General features: G+C 37.9%; 1 protein-coding gene across 5 annotated transcripts in view; it reads right to left on the bottom strand.

Moving 5' to 3' along the window:
• LOC126284117 (ubiquitin carboxyl-terminal hydrolase 21-like) overlaps positions 1-26939 on the bottom strand; it is a 374932-nt gene that overhangs the window by 23196 nt on the left and 324797 nt on the right. For all 5 annotated transcript variants that reach the window (XM_049982796.1, XM_049982795.1, XM_049982798.1 and 2 more), the window contains 3 exons: positions 8949-9177; positions 6243-6489; positions 4282-4360 (listed from right to left, as the gene is read on the bottom strand). In XM_049982796.1, the coding sequence (XP_049838753.1) occupies positions 4282-4360; positions 6243-6489; positions 8949-9177 (555 nt within the window). The remainder of the gene's footprint in view (positions 1-4281; positions 4361-6242; positions 6490-8948; positions 9178-26939) is intronic.

Here is a 26939-nt window from a genome sequence, read left to right as displayed (position 1 = left end):
GTGGTTGATGTTGCTTCATTCACTGCCACTTTTGGTCATCCAGCTTTCAATTTGTCTGTGACAGAGCTAGTTTCACAGAATTTTATGACCGGTTTCACCATCACTCTGTGGGTAATAGGTGGTCTGCTTGAGTGGCATTGGTTTGAAATCCAATTTAATAGCATGTATAGATGTTCCTTTCTTCAAATATCAAATTGAATAAACAACATCACTGTTTTTCTTGTATAGTTCTCTATCTGTTCAATATGTCACATGACCCCCTTTCCACTTGAAAATTACAAGCTCTATCCAAGACAGACATCTTGACTTTAATTTTCTGTTTACCCATCAGTCATTGCTGAGATGGATGGTTCTGCTCCTATGGCTGAACTAATAGTTCTGCATTTTAAGAAAGGCAAGGAAAAATTATATATAATTACAAGCTTATATCATTGTATCCTGCATTAAATAAATTTTGAATGTGTTCAGAAGTAATAAATAAACAACTATAAACATTTGTGACATCACAAAATTTTAGAAGAAAGACTACACTAAAAACATCCTATTGAACAGATACAATTTATATATTACAAAAAGGAAACACTAAGTGCCAACAACACACAATGATCAAGGCTGTAATCAAAAATTACACTCTGTTACAAATCAATAACAACAATCAATTTTTGAAAGTGTAATATAATTGGACAGGTAAAAAAAATCTACCCATTACACAGTGTGTGTAACAGGACATCCTCCTCTAGCATTACTTTTCCTCAACAATAGTTGTCGATACCAGTATTATTTTTCAAATATTGGATAGGTCAATATTATCTCAGCTGTTTTTCCGAAAACTTTCAGATTATTTTATATACAATATGTTATATTTCAAGATAAAATTTATGAAAAGGAATTATTTTATTTTTGATGTTACAATCCATAAGTACTAGCTCTGAATGTACAGTTAAAATTATTTTTTTTAGAAGTATTTGAAATTATGAATTATTTGACATACTTAAAATTTCTATTATTAATTATGCAATCTAGAACTGTTTATTAAGTTTTTTTCTGGATTCATTTATGAAATAATAATTGAAATTAACAGAACGAAATTAACAGAAAGTCATTTCTCAAGAAAAATTGTAAGCCCTTTAGAATATGGTTATTACTGCAGAGTGAAGCAGTAGTGAGCATGCCTCCGATGTGATTGGGCATATTTTGTATTTTGTGTGAACAATGTAATTTCGGCTTAGTTAATGTGATAATTCAAAAGACTGTATGAAATACTAAAATGTGACAAAATATATTAACGTTTTTGAAAGTATTTGTATGGAGTATAGCCACGTATGGAAGTGAAACATGGACGATAAATAGTTTAGACAAAAAGAGAATAGAAGCTTTCAAAATGTGATGCTTCAGAAGAATGGCGAAGATTCGAAGATTAGATGGGTTGATCACGTAACCAATGAGTAGGTATTGAACAGAATCAGGCAGAAGAGAAATTTGTGGAACAACTTGACTAGAAGAAGAGATCGGTTAGTAGGACATGTTCTGAGGCATCAAGGGATCACCAATTTAGTATTGGAGAGCAGTGTGGAGGGTAAAAATTGTAGAGGGAAACCAAGAGATGAATACACTAAGCAGATGCAGAAGGATGTAGGTTGCAGTAGGTACTAGGAGATGAAGTTTGCACAGGATAGAGAAGCATGGAGAGCTGCATTCAGTCTCTGGATTGAAGACAACAACAACCACAACAACAAAAATTGTGCAACAACAATCTTCAAATTTATTTAGATCAATTTAATCATGAGGACCTAAAATGTGAGAATTTCAGTTTGTCTAAGGACAAAAATAACTGGAGCCAACTCTACACGAATCTTCACTCCTCTCAAATTTTTCATAGAAGACATTGCCTACTGTAGACAATAGCTGGAAAAAGGAAGGGAGTGGAAGATTACAAGTGGCAGGAGAACATGTGTGAAAACTGATGAAATTTGCAACCTCTTAGAGCCACTGGCTCCTATAGATAGCAGATTTTCTTAACTTTCATCTGTGTTCTCCTATGGCCACTCTCGTTATAGAGAGAGATTCTACAATGTGTACCTCAAAACTCAATACTTATATCTAGTCTTATTCCTTTTGTAAATAAATGACACATTGTAAAACATCAGTGCCACAACCAGTACACTCTTTCCAGATGGTATTCTCAGAAGAAAAAAAAAAAAAAAAAAAAAAAAAAAAAAAAAAAAAAAAAAAAAAAAAAAAAAAAAGAGCTACAAGAAACCATAAATGAAATAACAGAAAATGGGACGACTGGTGGTACAAAATAATGTCATAACCAATATAAAAAAACTGTCTTCCCAAACTTTCATAAAAGAACTGATATGAAACACTGTGAACTGAAAATATTTTTACATCAGAAATTATAATTTCTACACTTGTGGCACATAAACATTTGTAAGCTGCATAAAGTACGCTATGCCCTACACGAGCTTGACACGACACAAGCCAGGACTGCATATACTGCATACTGTGCTAAATTGCATGGAATAATGAAATATGGTATCACATTTTGAGGAACATTTCTACCTAGATCACTCATTCCTCTCACTCAGGAGAGAGATATGGAGCAATGCACATTCCAGAGCCAAAAGATGCATGCAGATCTCTCTTCCAAAATTTAACTGATTTATGTCATGGCACTTTCTACATACTGTAAGTGTCTAAAATCATCAAAAATAATATAAATGAATTAAGTAAAAATTTGAAAGTTCATATTCACAGTTCAAACAGAAAATGAAACCTTTATATGACAGAATTGAAATGACAGAATAACTTGTTAACAGATACAAGGAAAACTGGGCACACAGCTTTCTTTAGCATAAATCTGGAAACTTTGCAGCTTGAACACTGTTTCTATTCTGTATCTGAATTTCTTGCACATATGAGTTCAAATAAATATGGAATCATCAAATGTAGTTTCGATTTTTTTTTCCAAAGCAAAATAAATGTAGATAACTTTTTGGTGTCTATGCCATTTGTAGCAATATCTATCATGCACCTTACTTGCTTGTTCATGTGAGCAGGAATAAATACTGCAACTTGGAAGATTTGGACAATATGGGGAACAATTCCATGCAGAAGTAAAAACTGAAAAGTAAGTTCATTAATTTTCAAGATCTATCCATTTTTAAGCACTGATGTGCCATTGATAGTAAGGTTAATGGAACTTTTCAATTTTAACAAAACTTTGGCATTTTACTTCATGCTGCATAAATGCTGGTAGTAAGCAACTTCTTGAAATAATGGATATTAACTTGGCTTACAAATCAAATTGTTTCATCACACCAAAGCACTGGTTATACCAGTTCTGCACTATTTGATAAAGATTGCCAGAATATATAATTTTTACAAGAGCAGATCAGTGGACACAGATTAAAAAGGCTAATTAAAAGAGAAGCATAAAGCACTGTTTAGTATCAAAGAAGATAACAAGAAGATAAGCTTAAAAATTAGATGAGGATTAACAGGAGGCTCAACTAGTACATAGATGGGTGATACTGTGAGTACAGGCAGTTAGAAGTTATGGGAAGTTTTGAACAAGCAGAGTTAGTGGTTGATGAAGAGACAAGGTAAACACAGTGCAAGAAAAAACAAGAAAATTTCTGGCAACACTATGGTACAAGATCACAATATTGTTTAACCAGATAAAAAAAAGGGTATTTGTGATAGTCGTGAGAGAGAATTTTCTGTCACATCATGAGGATTGCTGTTTTAATGGAGGTTGTTACATATACTTCTAGATCACTGACAAAGGGCCTAGTAACATTGTTTCCAGGTTTTCATTGTTGGTTTAGTGCCCAAGCTATACTGTGAAGCACACAATGACTGTATGCAACAAATCAATCAAATTTGCTTCAGTAGACAATCTAATGAAATTAATCCTAAGCTGCACTGTTTCAGTGAATTGCTCATTGCTTATGTTCAGACTGTGGTGTGGTTGAAACAGTTTATGTTTTAAAAAAAATTATTTCAATGTCACCCCAACAGTAATTGATTAGTTCAGTTACTTTAAGAAATCCATATATCTAGGTCACAAATGGGGTAAATAATTCTTTACCAGCTGCAAGATGAAAAGAAAAATATTTTTTCTAGTTCTACCAGAACAGCTGTCACTTTCAATTAATTCTTGATACAAAAATCACTTCTAATTTTTCTCTTGTAGCAATAGATGTAATTGTTACATTAGAAATAATGTTTTATTTGTTACTCAATGGAAGAATTTCTTTTTGACTGAAAGGATACGAAGCACCAAAATCTTCGGAAACTTCTGGATAGTGAAACTTTTTGTACATTTTCGACGCATCTGGCACTTTGAACATGTCTGCAACAAGTAAAAATAACTTGACAACTTATATTAATTTTGAATATATATGCACCAACTTTTAATTATGACCTATAACATGTAAAATTAGGAAATTACTTTTTAAAACTATCAAAATATCTTTGTGTTAGCCATCTATAACACACAAACAAACCAAACAATATAATTTCATAAGTTTCCACAGCCAGAGACAGTTAACATAAAAGTTATCTTGGTATGATACCATGTCTTGTTCTAAGTAATTATCACTGATGAAACCAACATTTTGGTCATGGTAACCGTGGCCTCCTTCATAGTCATGATGTGGTACCATGCTCAGAGAACTTTTATGCAAAGCAAACAATTTTGTGTATTCATGAACAAGTTCCTGCACAGCTGGAGCCAAAGAACTAGCCAGGAGTGTCCAACTTTCCTGAGTCTAATATGTGTGGGATAAATAAATAAATAAATAAATAAAACTGAAGGATATTGTTCACTAGAACCAACTTGAGTTCACAACATCTGATTCCATATTTGGAAGAATTAGGAAGGTATTTATTATGTATTAAACAATTAGTAAGCTACATTGTCGTAAATAAATAGCAAATGATACAAGTTGATGTCTGTTGCTGCTGGTGCTGATGTCTGTCTTATCAGTAAGGAGTAAAACATACATCTGATACACAGCAACTGTGCACATAAATGTGAATATCGCTAAAGTGACATTAGGAAGATTTGTAGTAAGATTTTTGAGAATTAAGAAGCTGGCAATTTATTTCTGAAAAGGTTCACATTTATGTACATTCTAGTGTTAAGAGGAGACAGAGCTACAAAAAAGATGACCTCTGCATCAATAAGGGTGTGAATATTAAGTTTGTTAACTGTGAAGATAGTATGGCCACAGACAACATTCCTATTACAACTGTTTGTCAGGTGGTTCATTTTCAGGTTGTTTTCTTAATTTAAATATGCAATCCTGAGAGAGATTATGATAACAAATTCTGAAACAGTAAACAAAATGAGAATAACGCATTACACTATTAGAGGTTTTAAAGAAAGTGCATGTCCTTCTTGTCTTCCTAAATCAACCAGAAAATTAAGATCAAGGTACAATGTGATGTAGGTGACTAAACACTACTGAAAGAGAAGAAAACTGATGTTGCAATGAGATGGTTATAAAATTAGGTATGGACGCAACATAGAGGCACGAGGAGTTGGCATATTCTCAAATTGCAGACACATCAACTTCCAGAAAAGTGTAAGATTCAACGAGTTGACCACATTTTTAGTAATTAAGTATTGGTCTAAGTACATTTGCTGGACCCAGTCATACACATAACATACCACTCTCACATACTATTTTCTCAAATAAAGAAAATAAAGTACACTGTTGTTAAACCCCATTGTACCACATCTATCATAATCAATCTGTTTCACTATTAACATATTTTTCAAATATATAAAAGTGGTAATAAATTTAATAACAGCTGAGAAGGTCTGCAAAAATTAGATTCTGAGTCAGTCTCAGTTTACATTCAAGAAGGGTAATTCTACAAAAGAATGCCATGCATCCATTACAGTAATTTTGATTTGGATCTCTGTGAATAGGTATTACTCTTGAATAAGAAAAATTTTGCATTACTGCCCCTTTCTCAATATCTATAGTATTCTTCACTTTACTTAAGATGGCTTACAGTGTATCAGTCACTTCTTTTCTTTCTATAATCTGGAGTACTTAATGAGTTAAAATAAAAGAATATTTGTAACTACCTAAATTGCATTTGAAAGATATTTTACTCTATTTCAAATAAATAATATGTTTTTGTATTATATCTGGCTACTTACAACCCACCAAAGAAGGAGCATAAAAATACATCATCACAACATATCAGAAGAAACTTACGGGTTTCTCATCACCATCGAGGACTTCCTCCCGTGTGAAACTGTCGAGACACTGCTGGAGACGCACTTGCCCCGTACGCACGGGGATAGGCAGAGAGAGATCCCAAAAGGGATCAAATGTCACAGAACAGTGACCACACACCGTACATCGCAGTGTCGATTTGAGTTGGCCCACAAAGATGTCCACTATCTTGCTGTCGTCGGCACGAAGGTACCGTTTCCAAGCTTCGGCTGATTTTTGCTGGTCACTGCAAAATCATTAAGTTGGCATTGTTATACTGTATATACTTCACTGCTATCAAAATGAAAAAGTATACCAAAAAGAAAGGTCAACTGAGAATTTTTTAACAGAATGACTGACCCATACAAACCTTTGGGAGACAAAATTCCAGTACCACCAAAACACACACATGAAAGTGAAAGCAATTATCCTACCATTTGAAACAGTTAGTTTGGTTTTTAGGGAGGAAAGAAGGATCAGCTTGGGAAGTTTGAAAAGGAATGGCACGTCACTGAGAGCCCAGGATGGGAGTGATCCACTTCTTGTGAGTATGGGGAGAAACCTCAGTGAAAGGTATTGTGATGTCAGTCATGCTTCATTTGATATGTTTCTCTTGAATAAACTATATCAAAACACTAAAATGAAGTTCGAACTATCATTTTCGTAACAGACAGCATGGCACTACATGAATTCACAAATTAATAAAGGGTGGCATAGTAGAAAGCCTCTGAATATTTTCCATTTCCATGCATCAAACTATTACTTACAGTGACTGACTACATATGTGTGTTCCAATTAAAGAAAGGTATGACTCAACCTGAAAACCAGAATTTGGAGTCTATAATTGTCACTAGACATCCAAAGGAAACTATAAGGTATAATAAACATTAGCTGGTTGTAAGACTTCTCTGCACCAAACTTGTAAACAAATATATTGATTAAATTATTCTTGTGCACTAATTTCAAATAAATAAACAAATAGGACATATATGCAAAAGTTCTTTCCTGTAAACGTAGCTAGTAGTCTGTATCATCCTCAGGCACTAGTATTTTACAACATTCCTTCAAGTAGTTAGCACAAACAGTCTACCTTACAGACTGCAAGATTGTAACATATCATCTCCATCACGTGTGTTCCCTGGAGATAATTGGGTGATTTTTCCCTAATCCCCTTAACAGGTAGTGGTCTGTGCTTATGACCCACCGTGATGGTGGGTGTCTGCCAACACCCTTTGCAGAGAAACTTCTAAAGGTCCTTCGGGAAGCAACACCTCAAAAAGTGTTATTAGTGGGAGCACAAAATAGCCAACAGCTACATTCCAACTGGTTGGAAGACTCCTATATTAAATAATTTTACAGAGCATTCAGGAGCCGGCAAAACAGAGGAGTCAGCCGGCAGCCCTTGTAGGTGTAGGTGGTATCATGTGCCCTCTGGGGTAGGGACAGTGTTCTACAGTGTGTTTCTGCAGGCAGTAGCTGGTGATACTACATGACCGACACAGCTGTTTTTCTAGCAAAGAAAGACTTGAAGCATTCAAAAATGTGTTCCTGTGAACCACCACAGAACTTTACTTGGGCGCTTTCCTGTTTTCTAGTCTAGTGTTGCCTTTCAGTTGGTGTGTGTGTGTGTGTGTGTGTGTGTGTGTGTGTGTGTGTTTGTGTGCGTGCGTGTGCGTGTGCGTGCGTGTGCGTATGTGAGCACACGCACACTCTGTACTCAGACCCCTTATATCAGATCGCAAAGCCAGTAATTAACTGGACAGTGGTGTTTCAGTAAAGGAGATGGACTTGGTGAGGTGTAATAGAAGCTGATAACTAATAGTTATTTCAATTCAAATATGAGAGTGGTGTTTTTGTGTGACTCTTCCCCTATTGAATTTTAACTGTATTTCTATTTTGTAATTGTGAGTGGGAGCTGCTAGCAGCCAGGTGTGATGAACTGTTAGTGATGCACATATCCGAGTGTGTTAGACGGATTTCAGAATCTTATCTGAAAGTAGTTACATCGCTACAGAGTTTTTAATTATTGACTTTAGAGTTGTGAACAGTTTACTCCTGTCCCATGAGTCAAAATGAGTTGATGGCTCTTATTTAAAGTGACTGGTAGTGCAGTAGAGATGAGCATCAATTTAACTCCATTAATAAACATTTCCGACTAAATCTGCTGAGCAGTATGTCATGTATTTTGTATCACATACTGCACTTAGCCGAGAGTGTGCAGTTTCTGGCTGTGGTTACAAGTGCATTCTTTGTGACTCCACAGGAACTCAGTGGCATACACCAAAAGGGAAGTTTCAAGATGACACTGAAAAAATGAATTTCTGCACAATACACTCAAGTCATAAAAGAAGTTTAATTCTGATAACAAAAAGAACAGGAAAAATTATGAGATTCCTTCTGATGCAAAACTAAACTGAGATCTGAAATGCTGACCTACCAGTGGGAAAAAATACTTCAAACTAAAGTGCCATTATCAGTACTGATTACATCAAGAGGCTCTCAAAAACGTGATCAGTACTGGCAAGCTACAAGCACAGAATGCACTTTTTTTTTTTTTTTTTTTTTTTTTTTGTCTCTACTGTTCTCTTGTTTTTAATAATGACAAAAATTAAAAGCTTACTTAAATATTGCACCTTATGTTGAATACTGAAACATCCAAACACTTCAATACAATTTATTGCACAACATAAACCTACTTAACTTTACCTTAATGTCTCATCAATTTCTGTAAGAATCGGTTTAGGTTTGACAGTAACACGATTCACATCTTCGTGTAGCCCCTCTAATAAATATCGCAGAAATTCCTGAGCATCTTGTTGACTGTAGCCCATAAAACGTGGTGCAAATCGTTGGATTTGTGATTTCAGTGCTGTAGTATTTACGACTGTGCCATTACTGTCACTGTGCCATAGTTCCTGAATTACTGTAGTGAATGCTGAAAACAAAGAATTAAAAGTATTTTAAGCAACCGTTTGTTGAAATTGTTAAAGGAATTATCACATCTGGCCATGAAGGAATAAGACTATGCTACATGAGGGCAGTAGTTGGAAGATATATTGCTGGTATTTAAGAAAACAACACTATGAGGTCAGAATACAGCAAATGTCAAATCGCCATGAAGGATACATGCCTGTACAAATAAATGATTAGCATTTCCATGCAACCAAACAAAGTGAGAAGAAGTAATGCATTAACATTCTGTGTATAAGAAAAGATTACACATAACATTACCCATTCAGAGATCACATTTCAATGTTGGTTGCTTGTGAGTAGGTTCTATTACATCTCATGAAAGAAGGAGAAACTTCTTGTCCAGCACATGGAACACAATGGTGGAGATTATCTGTTTACTGCCACAATGGTAAACTTAAAACCACCCAAAAATATCCTCAGTGACCTAACATAGTCACAGTGATCAAAAATAAAACTGCAGGTGGTGCTATCATTTGATTCCGAGAAGGAGAAACACCTAGCAGCATATCAGGTTTGTGGCCTACTGAGATTGCAATTTATAATCCTGCAATACTGTTGCTTGCATCTGCCTCTATACTCTGCAAACCACTGTGAGGTGCACAACTATAACAGTTATTAGGATTTCTTCCCGTTCCATTTCCATATGGAACATGCAAAGAATTGATTGTCTGAATGCATCTCTGATTCCAATCTTATCGTCACAGTCCCTATGTAAGTAATATGTAAAATATTGCAGTATATTCCTAGAGTCATCACTTGAAGTCAATTTTTGAAACATTGTTAATAGACTTTCTCAGGATAGTCTGTGTCTGACTTGAAGAGTCTTCCAGTTCAGTTTCCTCAGTAACTCTGTGACACTTTTCTATGGATTAAAGTAACCTGTGCTGATTCATGCTGCTTTTCTCTGTATACATTCAACATCCTCTGTTATAAGAACCAGAACACCAAATTTTCGATAAAATAATTTAACTGTACAGATAAAAATCTACTCACCAAATGGCAGCAGAACACACACGTAAAAGGAGGTTATAATTCGACAAGCTTTCGGAGCAGTGGGTCCTCCTGCTGGCAGAAGGATTGAAGGGGAAGGAAGAGGGGTGATGGGAAAGGATTGGACAGGTCTACAAAAAGGGGTAGAATTCAGGAAAGTTACCCACAACCGTGGGTCAGGAGAGGCTTACTGGATGGGATGAGAAGGAAAGACTGATTGTTGGGGACTGCATCTGGTGATACTTGAAAACCTGAGAGCTTAAAGATAATATGCAAGAGAGATTACTGCTTAAACATTGTGCACGAGTTAATAAGAAGTAAAAGCTAAGTACACTGTACATAACAGAGGTGAGAGGGGCAGTGAAAAATAGATCGGTAACACAATGAAAGATGTAGGAAACTAAAACAGAGTGAAGAAAGGAGTAGTTAATGTGAAGAAATTCTGAGAAAGACAAAATTAATGTAAACTATTGCCAAGTGGATGGCACGAAGCGAGGATGTGTTGTAGCACTAGTTCTGAGAAATTGGTGTATGGTGTAAGAATCCAGGTGGTGCATGCGGTGAAACAGGCATCGAGGCCACAAATGTCATGTTGTATAGTATGTTATTATTGTCATTTATTTATTTATTTATTGTTCCATAGATCCAGTTAGTGAGTCAATCACAAGGATATGGAACGTGTCAAATTGTACAGGTTTTAATTTAAACTTACAATAAATACAAGGGCAATTCAATGGCAAATTGTACATAGTTTAAGTAAGACATACTATAAATACAGTAACAGATACAATGTTAGCTAGATAACGTAACAACCATTTAACAGAAAAAGGAGTTTCAAATAAAGGTTAAAGATAAGAGCACAAAGTTAAATCAGATATTAGGCCTACAAGAGTAAATACATCTACAGCCAATCTGTTGTTACAAAAAGTGTGCTAATGCCCAAATGCACAATAAAATCAATTGAACTACTTCTAGACACTATAAGTTTAGTGATGGTATACATTTTCTTTCAGATATTCATCCACAGTATAATAAGATTTCTCTGTTAGGTAATCTTTGAGAATTTCTTTAAATTTCGGCAGTTCTGTATGAACACATTTGATATGTAGTGGTAGAGCATTGAACAGCTTAATGCTGGACTAGTAAACTCCTTTTTGTACCAGAGTGAGACATTTCATTTGAAATGTAGATTGTTTTTGTTTCTGGTGTTATAACCATGGAATTTACTGTTGTCTTGGTACATGGAATAATTTTTGCACACAAAGGTCAGCAAGGAAAAAATATACTGTGAGGCAGTTGTTAGGATACCTATCTTCCGAAACAAGTGCCTGAAAGAGTGTCTTTGATGGATCCCGCACATTATTCTGATTGATTTTTTTTTTTGGATGGTGAAAACTTTTTTTGCAAGTGGTTGGGTCCCCCAGAATATGATAGCATATGACATCGATGAGTGGAAGTAGCCAAAGTAGGCAACCTTAATAGTGTCAACTTCAACCACTGAAGAAATTACCCGTAATGCAAATGTTGCCGAGCTAAGTTTTTTACATAGATGAAGAATGTGAACTGACCAATTACATTTACTGTCTATGTAAGCATCCAGGAATTTTGTATCTTCAACTTTCTTTATTGGTTGATCTCTACATTTTATGTTAATTTCATGGGGAGTACTTTGTGATGTATAGAACCTCATATAATGAGTTTTATCTGCATTGAGTGAGAGACCATTTGAGGAGAACCAATTTAAGATGTCATTAAAAACAGTATTTGTAGTTTGTTCAAGATCATGATCAATCAAATCGTCAATTAGAATTGTGGTATCATTGGCAAACAGGGTAAACTTGCTGTTTGTCTCAGAACAAAGAGGAAGATCATTAATAAAGATGAGGAAAAGCAGTGGGCCCAAAACGGAGCCTTGAGGCACACCACACGTTATCGTGCCCCATTTAGACGAGGCAGGTTCTCCAGAAAAGCCATTTAGCATTACAGCCTGCTTCCGATCCTGTAGATATGATTGTAGCCACAAGCCAACAGTACCACCTAAACCATAGTATTCTGCCTTTTTCCAAAGAATTTGGTGGTTTGCACAATCAAAGGCTTTCGTAAGATCACAAAAAATACCCACTGGAGACATTATTTGTTAATGCCTTCCAAAACTTGGTTGCTGAAAGAATATTGCCTGTTCAGTACAAAGACCGGCACGAAAACCAAACTGATTTTTGCTTATGATACTGTGGAAAATGAGATGGTCTACAATCCTCCTGTGCGATAGTTTGTAACAATGCTTTTATCACCTTTTTTAAAGAGGGTATCACTACAACCAACTTAAGTCTGTCAGGGACAATCCTATCTAGTAGGGATGCATTGTATATGTTGCATAAGACGGGACTAACAAATTTATAACAGTGTTTCAGTATTTTACTAGAAGTATTGTCCACACCAGTGGAATTTTTATTTTTTAATGATCTAATTACTCTTATGACTTCGCTTACAGTAACTGGAGGTAAGGATAACAGTGGGATTCTGTTGCTAATAGCTTTCTGTAGGAGGGACAATGATTGTTCCATAGAACCATTACAGCCTGTCTTCTCTGCTGCTCTCAAAAAGTGGTTATTAAATATTTCTGCAACCAACTCAGTTTTCTTTATGATACTGTCCCCTGTTTTAATCTCTACCTGAGACAAGTTCCCTGTTGTCCTGCCAGTTTCGCTCTTTATCACATTCCATATAGCTTTAATTTTATTTTCTGAGCTTTCAATTTCTGATTTTATGCACATACTTTTAGATTTATTTATAACCTTCTTGAGAATGCTACAGTAAAGTTTGTAGTGTTGCCATTTCTTTGGATTATTACAAGTCCTGAGAGAACTGTATAATATCCTCTTTGTTCTACAAGATGTTATTATCCCTGTAGTGATCCAAGACTTCTTGGCATTGCCTATATGACTATTTCTAACTAGTTTTTCGGGAAAGATGGACTCAAATACAGACATGAATACATTTAAAAATGAATTGTTCTTTTTGTTTACATCTGTTTCCCTATAAACTGGGCTCCAATATATCTCTTTCAGGCTATCATTGAATTTTTTAAAGCCCTGTTCATTTATTATCCTACAATATTTCCAAGAATGCTCGGAACTGTTGCACACACTGATGTAATTGAGCCTAAGCAATTGACCACCATGATCAGAAAGGCCAAGGATTGGATGTACAGTGATCTCATTGCATTTAGACTTATCTATAAATATATTATCTATCAGACTTTTACTGTTAACAGTAACCCTAGTTGGGAAATCTACTATTGCCATCAGATTATAAGACTCCATTAAATGTACTAAATCAGCTTTACTATTGCTCTCATTTAGGAAATCAACATTAATGTCACCAGTAATTATCAAGTTCTTGGACTTTGAGTACAGTATGGATAATAAAGAATCTAAGTGCTTAAGAAATACATTCAAATTCCCTGAGGGAGATCTATACAGTGTTAACACTACAGCCGTGAAGTCATTTACAGTAATCTCAACACCACATACTTCAATTTGTTGCTCTATACAATGGCGCTTTAAATCTAATGCATTGTAAGATATGTTGTTTTTTACATAAATTATCACTCCATCTTTTTCCATGATGGTTCTAGAGTAATGCCCTGCCTGACAGTAACCACTTAACTGTAACATTTCAATATCTTTCACATGATGTTCACTAAAACATAATACATCAGTATCTTTTATTCCTTGTGGTTCCTCTAACAGAACAGTAATGTCGTTTACTTTATTACAAGTCCTCCCACATTTTGGTGAAAAACTGTCATTTCTTTGGAATTAGAGACAGATGTAAACTTTTGCCTAAAAAATTATCTGTAGCTACAGACACAGTACGTTCATTACTAACAATTTCCTGAAACATTTGAGTTTGAAACCGAGTCTGACTTGATGGCTGGAGCCATTTAAGTGCGATTGCTTCCAGCTTTGGGGTACATTTGTGGACTTCTTCCAATATTTTTGTTTTTAAGGGGGTACCTAACGCTTTTTTTCCTGATCTGTTCAGGTGCATACCGTGTCTTGTAAATAATTCTCGTCCAAAACTGCTTATATCTACAACACAAGTATTTTTAAAATGCTTACACAACTTTGCTAACTTAGAGTTCGTTTGTGAGATAGCCTCATTTACACAGGACTGTGGAATTAAGTCATGTCTCTTTGGAATGTTCACAACAAATACCTTAGACTGAAGAAGCGCCGACATTTCCTTCCTGAGCGACTGTATGACATCATTCCCTTCATTGCAGGCAACGTTGTTTGAGCCACCTATTAAGATCACACACTCGTTTTTTACCTTTTCAGGATCACACCCCGCTACAACTTCTTGAAGTTTCGCACCTGGCTTCACAATTCCACAAACATCGGCAGCATTAAAACTGCTTTTCACTATATCAGCCATGCCTCTACCATGACTATCAGCGAAAATGTGAAAACGATTATTTGATGTTTCACTCACAGCAGACTGGATCACACCACTGCCACTTACATTGCTGTTAACTGAACGTTGTGGCTTTGGAAGATCAAACCTAACCGTTTTCCGATAGTTTATTGGTACACTCTCCTTATGATTGTTTTCACTTTCTGTGAGACTATTACTAGAACAAAGTACATCAAAATTGTTTACATTCTCGAACCTCGAAACATTTGCTGTAGATAAAGTTTTAGTGCCGATTGTTTGACGCTTGCTGTGTACTACCTTCCATTCTGATGATTTATCAGCGTCATTTTGCACCAATGTAGCCATGTTCTGGCGAAAGTTTTTGTCCTTCTGTCTGTTTTGAAGCAATGGATCCATGTTTTGCTTCGACTTCAGTTCCATATTTTCAGACTTCAGGCTGTCGATTTCTATTCTTAGACTGCTGATTACGCATTGTAAACTAGCAATATGTCCTTTATACTTTAATAATTCACTTATGCACCTTACACACGAATTTTTAACGGCTTCACTGTAACTTATTTTTGGAGTAAAATTGCGGATATCTACACACGCTGCCATCTTGAACAACTATGCTCTGCAACAAGATATTGTGTGTTGCCAGTATACATCCTCTGCCTAATTGATAATTTGGTGGTAGTCATTCGGATTAAAAGGTCAAAAAGTGTTTACATAACAGCTGGTATATGACATGACGTTTCACAGGTGGCTCTCTCTTTGATGGGATATGTTTTGCCAGTTACAGGGCTGCTATAAGTGGTGGTAGAAGGGTGCATAGAGCAAGTCTTACATCGGGGACAGTCACAAGGGTAGGAGCTGTATGGTAGGAGCAGTAGGGTAGGGAGATGTGTGCAGAAGGGGCATAGGGTTTGACAAGAACATAGCAGAGACTGGAAGGGCAACAAAAAACTATTCTAGGCATGGTGGGCAAAACCTCAGACAGAATGGATCTCATTTCAGGGTACAATTTCTGCAAGTCATGGCCTTGTCGAAGTCACTGATTAATACATTCTTGACCATGATAATACTGAGTGACCAGTGGCATGCTCCAAAGTTTTTTTTGGAGGGATCAACAGTACCAGGCTTGGATGTGATGGTCTGGGAAATCTGCTTTTGCACTAGGTTTGTGGTGTAATTACATCCAAAAAAAGCTGAGTTGAGAATAGTAGTGTATTGTTCTAAAGAGTCTGCTTCCCAACAAACATGTTTGCCTCGATTGCCAAGGCTATATGAGAGGGAACATTTCACATGGAAAGCAAGTAAGTACTGTTGTTTGTTGGTAGGTTTAATGTGGACATAAGTGTGTAGCTGGCCTTTAGTGAGGACGAGATCAACATCAGCGAAAGTGGCACTGGTTTCCGAATAGGACCATGTGAAATTTAATTGGGAGGAGGTATTCAGAGATTCCAGGAATTTTAACAGGTCAGCCCCACCTTGAGTCCATGTGGTAAAGATGTCATCAATGCATCTAAACAAAACAGGGGGCTCAAGGCTTATGCATGGGAAACATACTCCAAGCAACCCGTGAAAAGGTTGGCATAGCAAGAAGCCATCCTAGTTCCCATGGCCATATCCCTGATCTGTTTTTATGTCTGCCCCTCAACATTGAAGTAGTTTTTGGTAAGTATAAAGTTGATTAAGGTGAGTAGGAAGGTTGTCATACATCTGGAATCAGGTGGGCAGTGACTGAAGAAATGTTCATCAGCAGACAGACCATGCACAGGGGGATGTTGGTATAGAGGAAGATGGCATCAATAGTGATAGGCAAGGTGTGTGGAGGGAGTGGGATGGGCATGGACTTCAGACAAACTACGAAATGGTTGGTATATTGATACCGGATGGAAGTCTTTGTACTATGGGATGCAGGTGCTGATCAACTAAGGCACATATATGTCCTGTGGGTGCTTTGATGACTCATAAATATACAACAGCCTGGATGACTGGGTTTGTGGATCTTAGGAAATTTGTAAAAGGTGGGGATGCATGGTTTGGGGGGGGGGGGGGGGGTGAGAAGTTCTATGGACTGAGGTGTTAGTCCTTGTGAGGAACCTGAGGTTCTAAGGAGGGACTGCCAGTCAGTTTGAATCACTAGGATGGGATCTCAATGGCATACATTGTATGTAGAGGTGTCAGACAGCTGGTGTAGACCTTCATTAACATACTCCTTTCAGTCAAGTACTACAGTGGTAGATCCTTTCTGTGCTGGGAGGATAATAATGAAGTCATCAGCTTCTAGGGAACGTAAAGCATGGAGTTCTACAGAGGACAGATTAGGGTCATGTTTTAGGGACAAGAGGAAGTGTTGTGAAGCAATGCTGGATGTGAGGAATTCTTGGAAGGCTTATAATGGACGATTTTGGGGTGGTGGTGGTGGAGGTGAATCAAGAAGGGATGGTAGAACTGTTCAATGTCGGGTTAACTGTTGGAAAGGTTTTGGGATTGGGCTGCTAAGTGATATTTCTTGTCACACCCTATGCTCTTTCTGCACCCAACTCCCTACTCTATGGCTCCTATTCCCTATATACCTTCCTACCACCACTTATACCAGCTGTCTGCTTGTGTCTGTATATCTGCAGATGGATATATGTGTGTGAGTGTGAGTGTGTGTGTGTGTGTGTGTGTGTGTGTGTGTGTGTGTGTGTGTGTGTGTGTGTGTGCGAGCGCGCGCGAGAGAAAGCCAGTGTATATCTTTGCCTCCAAACTTCCGCCTTGACTTACATCTCTGCCCATACTCTTTGCCTTTAAATATGTCTGCTTGTGTCTGTGTATGTATGGATGGATATACGTGTGTGTGTGTGTGCGCGCGAGTCTATACCTATCCTTTTTTCCCCCTAAGGTAAGTCTTCCTGCTCCCGGGATTGGAATGACTCCTTATCCTCTCCCTTAAAACCCACATCCTTTCATGTTTCCCTCTCCTTCCCTCTTTCGTGATGAAGAAACCGTGGGTTGCGAAAGCTTGAATTGTGTGTGTGTGTGTGTGTGTGTGTGTGTGTGTCACTATCAACATACCAACGCTTTTGTTTGGTAAGTTACATCATCTTTGTTTTTAGATATGTTTTTCCCACGTGGAACGTTTCCCTCTATTATATTCGTGTATATATATATATATATATATATATATATATATATATATATATATATATATATATATATATAAAGAAACTTCCACATAGGAAAAATATATTAAAAACAAAGATTCCAAGACTTACCAAGTGGGAAAGCGCCGGCAGACAGGCACATGAACAAAACACACAAACACACACACAGAATTACTAGCTTTCGCAACTGATGGTTGCTTCTTCAGGAAGGAGAGGGAAAGACGAAAGGATGTGGGTTTTAAGGGAGAGGGTAAGGAGTCATTCCAATCCCGGGAGTGGAAAGACTTCCCTTAGGGGAAAAAAAGGACAGGTGTACGCGCGCGCACACACACACACACACACACACACACACACACACACACACACATATCCATCCATACATACACAGACACAAGCAGACATATTTAAAGGCAAAGAGTATGGGCAGAGATGTAAGTCAAGGCGGAAGTGTGGAGGCAAAGATGATGTTGAATGACAGGTGAGGTATGAGTGGCGGCAACTTGAAATTAGCGGAGATTGAGGCCTGGTGGATAATGAGAAGAGAGGATATATTGAAGGGCAAGTTCCCATCTCCGGAGCTCGGATAGATTGGTGTTGGTGGGAAGTATCCAGATAACTCGGACGGTGTAACACTGTGCCAAGATGTGCTGGCTGTGCACCAAGGCATGTTTAGCCACAGGGTAATCCTCATTACCAACAAACACTTTTTGCCTGTGTCCATTCATGCGAATGGACAGTTTGTTGCTGGTCATTCCCACATAGAAAGCGTCACAGTGTAGGCAGGTCAGTTGGTAAATCACGTGGGTGCTTTCACACATGGCTCTGCCTTTGATCGTGTACACCTTCCGGGTTACAGGACTGGAGTACGTGGTGGTGGGAGGGTGCATAGGACAGGTTTTACACCGGGAGCGGTTGCAAGGGTAGGAGCCAGAGGGTAGGGAAGGTGCTTTGGGGATTTCATAGGGATGAACCAAGAGGTTACGAAGGTTAGGTGGACAGCGGAAAGACACTCTTGGTGGAGTGGGGAGGATTTCATGAAGGATGGATCTCATTTCGGGGCAGGATTTTAGGAAGTCGTATCCCTGATGGAGAGCCACATTCAGAGTCTGATCCAGTCCCGGGAAGTATCCTGTCACAAGTGGGGCACTTTTGGGGTACTTCTGTGAGAGGTTCTGGGTTTGAGGGGATGAGGAAATGGCTCTGGTTATCTGCTTCTGTACCAGGTCGGGAGGATAGTTGCGGGATGCGAAAGCTGTTTTAAGGTTGTTGGTGTAATGGTCCAGGGATTCAGGACTGGAGCAGATTCGTTTGCCACGAAGGCCTAGGCTGTAGGGAAGGGACCGTTTGATATGGAATGGGTGGCAGCTGTCATAATGGAGGTACTGTTGCTTGTTGGTGGGTTTGATGTGGACGGATGTGTGAAGCTGGCCATTAATATAGTGTGAAGTGCACAATTTTACATTTATGAACATTTAAAGGAAGTTGCAACACTTTGAAATCTTATCTAGATCTGACCAAACATTTATGCAGCTTATTTCAGATGCTACTTCATTATAGATAACTGCATCATCTGCAAAAAGTCTCAGGTTACAATTAATATTGTCTGCACGGTCATTAATGTACAACATAAACAGGAAGGGTCCCAACACATTTCCCTGGGGCACACCTGAAGTTACTTCTACATCTTACAATGACTCTCAATCCAAGATAACATACTGCATGCTCCTTACCAAAAAGTCCTCAATCCAGTCACAAATTTCACTTGATACCACATATGACTGTACTTGTGACAATAATTATAGGTGTAGTACTGAATCATATGCTTATCAGAAATCAAGAAGTATTGTTTCTGACTGTCTTGATCCAAAGTTTTCAGTATGTCACATGAGAAAAGTGCAAGTTGAGATTCACATGATCGATGTTTTCAGAATCCAAGCTGATCATTCTGTTCCAGATACCCCATTATGTTTGAGCTCAGAACATCTTCAAAGATTCTCCAGCAAATCGATGTCAAAGATATTGGACAGCAGTTTTGTGGATCACTTCTACTACCCTTCTTGTAGATGTTGTGACCTGTGCTTTTTTCAGTACAGAATCTCATAGGAATTCTATCGGGCCATGGAACTTTGTTCAGTTTTAACAATCTCAGCTGTTTTTCAACTCCACTGATACCAATACTTTTTTGATTCATCTTTTCAGTGGTATGAGGATTCAAAGAGGGGCAGTCCACAGACATTTTCCTTCGTAAAGGAACATTTGAAAATGGAGTTAAGCATTTCAGCTTTTGATTTGCTACCCTCAGTTTCCGTTTCCATTTCATTCACTAGGGACTGGATCCAAACTTTGGTGCCACTACAGCCTTTACATACAACCAGAATTTCTTTGGGTTCTGCGAAATTTGATTTGAAAATACTCTACTATGATAGTCATTGATGACATCATGTACTGCTGTCCTGACAGGAAAAAGTGTTTCATTCAGCATGGTTCTATCCCTATCTATGTCCCCATCAGTGGGGATTCTGTGACTATTGTGAAAATACAAAATCAGTTGGTTCAGGAGTGCCATACTTGACACGGTGCAGGATATCAGTGGCAATACATGACTAGTGCCCAAGAGGGCAGACGTAATGTTTACTCGGCTGTACAGGATCATAAAGCAACATCACGTACCTGTCAGCAGGAAATGGGTTTCTTTGTAGAAAGACAAGTATCCGCAGGAGTAAGATGATGCCTGGAGCACCACACCACAGGCTGTCAGCTATGTGACCACTGGCAAAGTTTCCCTCGACACTACTCTACAGAGACAGTGGTGCACCTGACAACAACACGGAACACAGGACACAGGAGAAGTGTCTTGTCATATTCTGAGATGAGTCCCATGCCTTAGTACAGTGTCACAAAACAGTTTTGTATGTCGAGATTCCGAGGAAAATTGTGAGATCACATTTGTCGTCACGTTACTGGCCCTGCGCCTGGTGTTACGGTATTTGCTGTCACTGTGTATGTACCGCTCGTTTGCATAGTTAGTAATCTGGACTGCAGGTGCTACAATTCAGATGTGTTAACACAAGTGTCTCCTCAGGACTCGTTTTCAGTAAGATAATTCGAGATCACATGCTGTCCGAGCCAATCTACCTTGACACAGAGGGTGTTTGAATGTTGTCTGGTGTTTTCCCCAGGTGTCCTACCCACTGAAAATATCTGGTTGTGCATTGCTGAAAGACTGACACACCATCACTACAATGATGAGCTCCACATAGAGCCAAAGCAACATGGAAGAAAGCCACCATATCTGTCATCGACAGGGACAGGAAAATTTTGTGACAATGATTACACAAAAATAATGCAAAATCAGTGTTTGTTAGTGAAACAAAGTGCAGTCAGTAACTTTTTACCAGATATCTCAAAATCTGTGCTTTGTTATACAAAACTTTTATAAATCTGAGGACAACAGTTTACTAATATTCATAACAGGTAGTTATTGATTGATAAAATTGAAATTTGGTTTCTAATCTCCTCATGGCAGAGGTTTGTGCATAATGTTAAAATGACAATTCATTTCACACTTAGCAAATTTTGATGTGATGATTAAAATAGCAACAAACTTAGGGGGAAAAAATCACAGGATTTGGCACAAATAGAACTAAATTTGGCATAAAACAAAACTTAATTTGACAAAAATGAAAACAGAATTTGGCAGAAAAGAACATCAAATCTAGCAAAAAAATTAACACTGAATGTGGCCAAAAAACATCAATTTTGGCAAAAAATAACAAGGAATTTGTTAAAAATAGCACCAAATTCTACAAAACTATCTCCAAATATGACAAAAACACAAAATTTGGCAAAAAACAACCAAATTTGACAGTGTGAAATTAAATCTGTAAGAATAACATGTATTTTCACAACAAATTCCTCTCCCCATGAACCATGGACCTTGCTGTTGGTGGAGAGGCTTGCGGGCCTCAGCGATACAGCAATACAGATAGCCGTAAAGTTGGTGCAACCACAATGGAGGGGTATCTGTTGAGAGGCCAGACAAACGTGTGGTTCCTGACAAGGGGCAGCAGCCTTTTCAGTAGTTGCAGGGGCAACAGTCTGGATGACTGACTGATGGCCTTGTAACACTAACCAAAATGGCCTCGCTGTGCTGGTACTGCGAACAGCTGAAAGGAAGGGGAAACTACAGCCATAATTTTTCCCGAGCGCATGCAGCTTTACTGTATGGTTAAATGATGATGGCGTCCTCTTGGGTAAAATATTACGGAGGTAAAATAGTCCCCCATTCGGATCTCTGGGCGAGGACTACTCAAGAGGATGTCGTTTCCAGGAGAAAGAGAACTGGTGTTTAACGGATCGGAGCGTAGAATGACAGATCCCTTAATCGGGCAGGTAGGTTAGAAAATTTAAAAAGGGAAATGGATAGGTTGAAGTTAGATATAGTGACAATTAGTGAAATTTGGTGGCAGGAGGAACAAGAATTTTGGTTATAACTACAAAATAAAATAGGGGTAGTGCAGGAGTAGGTTTAATAATGAATTTAAAAAAATAGGAGTACGGGTAAGCTACTACAAACAGCATAGTGAACGCATTATTGTGGCCAAGATAGACACGAAGCCCACGCCTACTATAGTAGTACAAGTTTATATGCCAACTAGCTCTGCAGATGACGAAGAAATTGATGAAATGTATGATGAGATAAAAGAAATTATTCAGGTAGTGAAGGGAGACAAAAATTTAATAGTCATGGGTGACTGGAATTCAAGAGTAGAAAAAGGGAGAGAAGGAAACATAGTAGGTGAATATGGATTGGGACTAAGAAATGAAAGAGGAAGCCGCCTGGTAGAATTTTGCGCACAGCATAACTTGATCACAGCTAACACTTGGTTTAAGAATCATGAAAGAAGGTTGTATACATGGAAGAAGCCTGGAGATACTAGAAGGTATCAGATAGATTATATAATGGTAAGACAGATATTTAGGAACCAGGTTTTAAATTTTAAGACGTTTCCAGGGGCAGATGTGGACTCTGAACACAATCTATTAGTTACGAACTGTAGATTAAAACTGAAAAAAAACTGCAAAAAGGTGGGAATTTAAGGAGATGGGACCTGGATATATGGACTAAACCAGAGGTTGTACAGAGTTTGAGAGAGAGCATAAGGGAACAATTGCCAAGAATGGTGGAAAGAAATACAGTAGAAGAAGAAGAATGGGTAGCTTTGGGGGATGAAGTAGTGAAGGCAGTGGAGGATCAAGTAGGTAAAAAGACGAGGGCTAGTAGAAATCCTTGGGTAAGAGAAGAAATATTGAATTTAAATGATGAAAGGAGAAAATGCAAAAATGCAGTAAATGAAGCAGTCAAAAAGGAATATAAACGTCTCAAAAATGAGATCGACAGGAACGCAGAAGGGCTAAGCAGAGATGGGTAGAGGACAAATGTAAGGATGTAGAGCCTTATCTCACTAGGGGTAACATAGATACTGCCTACAGAAAAATTAAAGAGACCTTTGGAGAAAAGAGAACCACTTGCATGAATATCAAGAGCTCATATGGAAACCCAGTTCTAAGCAAAGCAGGGAAAGCAGAAAGGTGGAAGGAGTATAATACAAGGGTGATGTACTTCAAGGACAATATTATGGAAATGGAAGAGGAGATAGATGAAGATGAAATGTGAGATAAAATACTGTGTGAAGAGTTTGACAGAACAATGAAAGACCTAACTCGAAACAAGGCCCCGGGAGTAGACAACATTCCATTAGAACGACTGACAGCACTGGGAGAGCCAGTCCTGACAAAACTCTATCATCTGGTGAGCAAGATGTATGAGACAGGCGAAATACCCTCAGACTTCAAGAAGAATATAATAATTCCAATCCCAAAGAAATCAGGTGTTGACAGATGTGAAAAATTACTAAACTATCAGTGTAATAAGGCACAGAAGCAAAATACTAATGCAAATTCTTTACAGACGAATGGAAAACTGGTAGAAGCCGACCTCAGGGAAGATCAGTTTGGATTCCGCAGAAATATTGGAACACATGTGGCAATACTGACCCTACGACTTATCTTACAAGATAAATAAAGGAAAGACAAACCTACATTTCTAGCATTTGTAGACTTAGAGAAAGCTTTTGACAATGATGACTTGAATATTCTGTTTCAAATTCTGAAGGTGGCAGCGGTAAAATACAGAGAACGATAGAATATTTACAATTTGTACAGAAACCAGATAGCAGTTACATGAGTCGAGGGACATGAAAGGGAAGCAGTGGTTGGGAAGGGAGCGAGACAGGGTTGTAGCCTCTCCCTGATTCAATCTGTATATTGAGCAAGCAGTAAAGGAAACAAAAGAAAAAAATTGAAGTAGGTATTAAAATCCGTGGAGAAGAAATAAAAACTTTGAGGTTTGCTGATGACATTGTAACTCTATCAGAAACAGCGAAGGATTTGGAAAATTAAGTCAGGTGATGCTGAGGGAATTAGATTAGGAAATGAGACACTTATAGTAGTAAAGGAGTTTTGCTATTTATGGAGCAAAATAACTTATGATGGTCGAAGTAGAGAGGATATCAAATGTAGACTGGCAATGGCACGGAAAGCTATTTGTTAACATCGAATATAGATTTAAGTGTCAGGAAGTCATTTCTGAAAGTATTTGTATGGAGTGTGCCATGTATGGAAGTGAAACATGGATGATAAATAGTTTGGACAAGAAGAAAATAGAAACTTTCGAAATGTGGTGCTACAGAAGAATGCCGAAGATTAGATGGGTAGATCATATAACTAATGAGGAGGTACTGAATAGGATTGGGGAGAAGAGGAGTTTGTGGCACGACTTGACTAGGAGAAGGGATTGGTTGGTAGGACATGTTCTGAGGGATCAAGGGATCACCAATTTAGTATTGGAGGGCAGTGTGGAGGGTAAAAATCGCGGAGGGAGACCAAGAGATAAATACACTAAGCAGATTCAGAAGGATGTAGGTTGCAGTAAGTACTGGGAGATGAAGAAGCTTGTACAGGATAGAGAAGCATGGACAGCTGCATCAAACCAGTCTCAGGACTGAATACCACAACAACAAGAACAACAATAAATTTTGCAAAAATAATGACAAATCTGGAAAGAAACATCATATCTGATTAAAAATGACATCAAACTTGGCAGAAAATGACACGAGTTTGGCCGTAAAATAAAACGACTTTTTGGTGTCCCTAGTCATTGATGCCTGGCTGGAGATGACAGCTCTGTATACTGAATTTCACACCATGTGCACCTCTAATTCATCTACAAATTTATTTATTTATTGTTTCTGATGTACTGTGTACATGTAATAAGTAAAACTTTGTTGTTTGCCATTATTCCTGGTGTTGCATCTTTAATGGTCAGCAGTCTGGAATAAATACATGAGAAATAAATTTCTGATCATTTTCATAATAATTTCGCTCTCTTTCCCTAGTGTGCACTAACAGACATTGTCGAATGAAATGATTTGTGCTAGTTTTCCCTAGACCTGTAGAAGAAATAGTGCCCGTTGAAGACAAATTTTTACAAATAACAAAATTACTTCATTCACTTACTATAAAAGAGACACATTAAGTTAGATATGGGGTGAAATGTCCGAGGTGCTGGAATTAGTGGTCATGTGTGGATGAGCTGTTTTTGCTTGTGTGTACGAATGGTGTGTGTCTCTCTTTTGCTGATAAAGGCTGCAGCCAAAATCTGTATGTAAGTGTCTTTTAATTGTGCTTGTCTGCAACTTAACCTGTCTTCTTTACAGTAAGTAGCAACTACATTGTTGGTATTTTTCCTCGAGCTTCCACTGTTTGAAAATTACCTTATCCATTTGATTATGTAAGTCATGGAGCATCGTTTGCAAATATCATTTAAAAATATAAGGTTTATCCTGTTGGTGGCACGTAACTGAATGTTAGTTACTATAATTTTTCGATGGTAATTTCAGTAAAAATTGCAGAAAACTTCCATCATTCACCTATTTCTTACATTATCACTTTTTCTTTTAGTGTCTTAGAAAGCATACAACACTAATGAGGCTTTAAAATGTAATCATTTCTACCTCTTGCCAACAAATGGAGAGTGCAGTAATGTACACTGAGGTGAAACAAGTCACGGGATAGTGATATGCACATTTACAGATGGTGGCGGTATCGAGTACACAAGGTATAAAAGGGCAGTGCATTGGCAGAGCTACTGTAGCTGTCTATTTTACTGCAATGGTTCATGTGAAATGGTGTCTGACACGATCATAGCTGCACGATGGGAATTGACTGACTTCGAACGCAGAATGGTAGTTGGAGCTGGACACACAGGACGTTCCATTTCAGAAATCATTAGGGAATATGAAATTTCAGCTATTTCCTCTCACTGATGACAATGCAGAGACCAAATGCCTTTATTAATGACTGAGAGCAGTGACATTTGTGTAGAGTTCCGTGGCACAGAATCCATGAAACCACAGGCCCAATTTGTCGAGAAGGAACTGTGCAAGCTGATGGTGTCTCCATTATCATGTGGGCTGTGTTTACATGGAATGGACGGGGTGGTCCTCTGGTCCAACTGAACCAATCATTGACTGGAAACAGTGATGTTCGGCTACTTGGTGACTATTTGCAGTCATACATGTACTTCATGTTCCCAAACAACAATGTCATGTCATTGAGCCACAATTGTTTACAATTGGTTTGAAGAACATTCTAGACAATTCTAGAGAATGATTTGGCCACCTAGATCACTCAACATGACTGCCATCAAATATTTGTTGGACATAATCGAGTGGTCAGATCATGCACATCATCCTGAACAGGTGACATTTTCACTAGAGAGGCAACACGGCTCAATATTTTGGCAGGGGAATTCCAGCAAATTGTTTTGAGTTCATGCCATGTTGAGTTGCTGCACTACGCAATGCAAAATGAGGTCTGACATGATATTAGGTAGTATCCCATGACTTTTGTCACTTCAGTGTACATTGACACAGTATAAAGAATTTATTTCATAAACTGCTTCATTTTTGTACTTAGTTGGATCAGTTATAGATTTTTGACATGGATATGTACACTCACTGTGTTATGAAGATTTTAGTATTGTTACAACTGCTCCATTTAGTTGTGTGTACAACTATGACTTCAAGAAGTTTCCTTA

This window comes from Schistocerca gregaria, chromosome 8 (assembly GCF_023897955.1).
Source record: "Schistocerca gregaria isolate iqSchGreg1 chromosome 8, iqSchGreg1.2, whole genome shotgun sequence".
NCBI lineage: Eukaryota > Metazoa > Arthropoda > Insecta > Orthoptera > Acrididae > Schistocerca > Schistocerca gregaria.
This window is presented reverse-complemented; position numbering and strand designations above follow the sequence as displayed.